Here is a 2,723-nt window from a genome sequence, read left to right as displayed (position 1 = left end):
ATCTTTGTTTAGACACATTTTTGACGTTTCATTGGATGAGATTGGGGGCATCTGCATAATTACAGTGAGAAATTTTGCTGTTGAGCTAGTGTGAGCATTTAGAGTTAAAAAAGAAGAGGCTCAGGATCGACCCGTGGGGAACTCCACATCGTTTTTCCCTGCTTTTTTGTTACCAGTGGACACAAAGTATACTCCATATTTCTTTTTAGATTTGAACCAATTTGTGAATATGGCAAAAATTTCTTCAGGAAACAATCTGATGTGCAGCGGGACCACCAGTAAGAACAATGTTACATCCTAAGCAATTAAATTTTATAGAATTTAAGAAAGAAAGTTAAAATATATAGCAGAGAAAATTAACCATGCACTGGAAAAGGTGTGGTACAGTTAGACAAAACACAATGCTTGATTGGTTTCCAAACACTTTTGTATTTGCAGATTACACTTTTCTCTTTTATAGTAAATACACTCTGTTATGGCTGAAAGCTCATTTAAAAACACACAACAAATTGCACAAAAACAAGTTTTACATCAGTGTTATAAATGAAAATCCGTTAATCTCTCGTTTACACAAACAGACAGCTGTGAGCAAAATTTTAAAGCCTAAATTATTAAACATGGAAACAATTTAGACGTATGTTTTTCAACACCTAAGAAACTACTCAAAATTATGTTGCAAGGTTTGCTTCTCTCTTTTTTGAGTTGATGTTGACGTGGAAGTTGTTGATCAGTGGAGTCTCACAGAGGGAACAGGGGCTCCAAAGGCACCGTCACCTTCATCGTCTTGCTCCTATGAAAAGCAACACAACACAATTAATTCTGTTAAAATGGAATAAATAAATGTTGAATTGGAAAGCAGAGCAGTCCCTTAGATTTTTTTACAGCCCAAAATGATCAGATTTTCCACCCAGTTTACTGTTGATGTTTTAACCAAGTAGTTTTGTTGCCTAATTGCAATGTTTCACAACTTTAATGACGTACCATTTCAAAATGGTGATATTTTGCAATGATAGTTATATGTTATTTTGAAAGTCTAACCAGGTGTTGGCTATTTATTGTTGCTAACTTTACCGGACGTTGCATATTTGTTGTTGCTAAGCTTTGCAAACTTCACCCTGGAGCCAAAAATATCTAAATATTATTCTAAAGGGAGTTAAAAAGTGACGCCAAAGGGTCTTGACCAAGTGTCAATATGTGATGAGTCTTGAGAGAGAATGTGTTAATATAACAAATGTTGGTGTGAATGTTCTCACCTCGAGCTCTGATGAGAAGAACAGTAATCACAGTAATTAGGAGGAGTTCAGCCACACGCATAACCAACATTATGTAGTCCAGAGCAGAACGATCTGTACGAGCTGTAGAACAGAAAAAAATCAACAAGAACTAAATGAAACACTTAAATCAAAAGTTAGATTAATATGTTTATATAAAATAACACAACCCAAGAAACTGTTGTACCTCATGTTTACCATCTGCTGTCAGCTCAGCATATTCTCACCTGTTTTCTCACCTGAGGACTGAGGGCTGAAGGTGAACAGCTGCACGTTTCCGGAGAAAATATCTGATACTTCACACTTCAAGTTAGACTTTGAACTAAAATGAGAATCCAGGAAAGACACAGTGGCGTAGCAGCCAGACTGTGATGTCTTCATGTCTTTGTCCACATCTTTACCCTCATACAGCCACTTCACTGTGTGTTCACACTCTCCATACGTCGACACAGAGCAGTTTAACGTCACCTCATCAGCGTCCTTACGTTCAGTCACTGGTGAAGATGGAGATATTGTGAGAGAAAGACAACAAGAGTAAAGTTAATTTCATCACTGTGATCATAATTATTGTAATGTTTCAGTATATTGTTCTAACAAGACAGTTTGAGCTGAAAACATTATGATGGAAATACTCACTGGTAACAACAGACAGATAAACCAGAGAGTCCGGACCATGTTCTTCTGATATGTACTGATGACAAAAGTAGTAACCAACATCCTCGACCGTGACCTTCTTTATAAACAGAGAACAGGTCTCTGTAACACTCAGTCTGTCTGATTTAGATAGAGCATCTTCACCAATCTGCCCAAGTAAAACCGGCACTACTGCTGCTGTGTTGTTTGAATGAGTGAAGACCCATGTAGTATATTCACAATTTTGCTGACTGGCTATTAAATTTTTACAAGGCAAAGTGACTTCATCTCCAACTCTGACAGTGAAGGAGAGGGGAAGTTTTTCTGCTGCTGCTGTTGAGAAAATTATGAAAAATAAAGTGAAATGAGAAAATGTCTGTTATGTTCATAGTTAGTGACGATTATTTCTTTATCCTTAGTTTCCAAGAGTTCAATAAACTCATTAGAAACAACAGATTTGGTTTTCTTAGTTAAATCAAATGTAGCTAATAAAGAATCTTTAATAATATTGATCAAGTTATTTTTTACAATGTGCCTTCCATTTATATATGTGATATATGTATTCTTACCTGTAAACTGAAGCACCGCTGTAAGAAATAAAGAAATCCATTTGAACTCAACCATCATGATTCTCTGAGTCTCTCCTTCTTCTGTCTCTTGTTCTCGTGCTCAGAACTGTCTGAGTTTCTAAACTAGTGCTTTAGTAGAGAGACGCAGCAGCTACTTCCTGTGGTTAGAATGATGTCACTTCCTCATAGTGACTTTTAGTCTGTTTTAGATTTCAGTCTCTCTGAATTTCTTGTCGATGTCCAAACAGCC

At 36.5% G+C, this 2,723-nt stretch overlaps 1 protein-coding gene across 1 annotated transcript; it reads right to left on the bottom strand.

The window, feature by feature from the left end:
* Positions 1-469: 469 nt before the first annotated feature.
* LOC123978375 lies at positions 470-2,522 on the bottom strand (the record flags this gene model as incomplete). Its single annotated transcript, XM_046061624.1, has 5 exons — positions 470-790; positions 1,254-1,355; positions 1,499-1,765; positions 1,908-2,237; positions 2,474-2,522. Coding segments are annotated over 5 exons (762 nt in total), but the record flags the coding sequence as incomplete, so codon positions are not given.
* Between the last annotated feature and the right edge of the window lie 201 nt (positions 2,523-2,723).

This window comes from Micropterus dolomieu, linkage group LG10 (genome assembly GCF_021292245.1).
Source record: "Micropterus dolomieu isolate WLL.071019.BEF.003 ecotype Adirondacks linkage group LG10, ASM2129224v1, whole genome shotgun sequence".
Taxonomy (NCBI): Eukaryota; Metazoa; Chordata; class Actinopteri; order Centrarchiformes; family Centrarchidae; genus Micropterus; species Micropterus dolomieu.
Note: the sequence above shows the minus strand (reverse complement) of the source record. Positions and strands in the feature narration are given on the sequence as shown.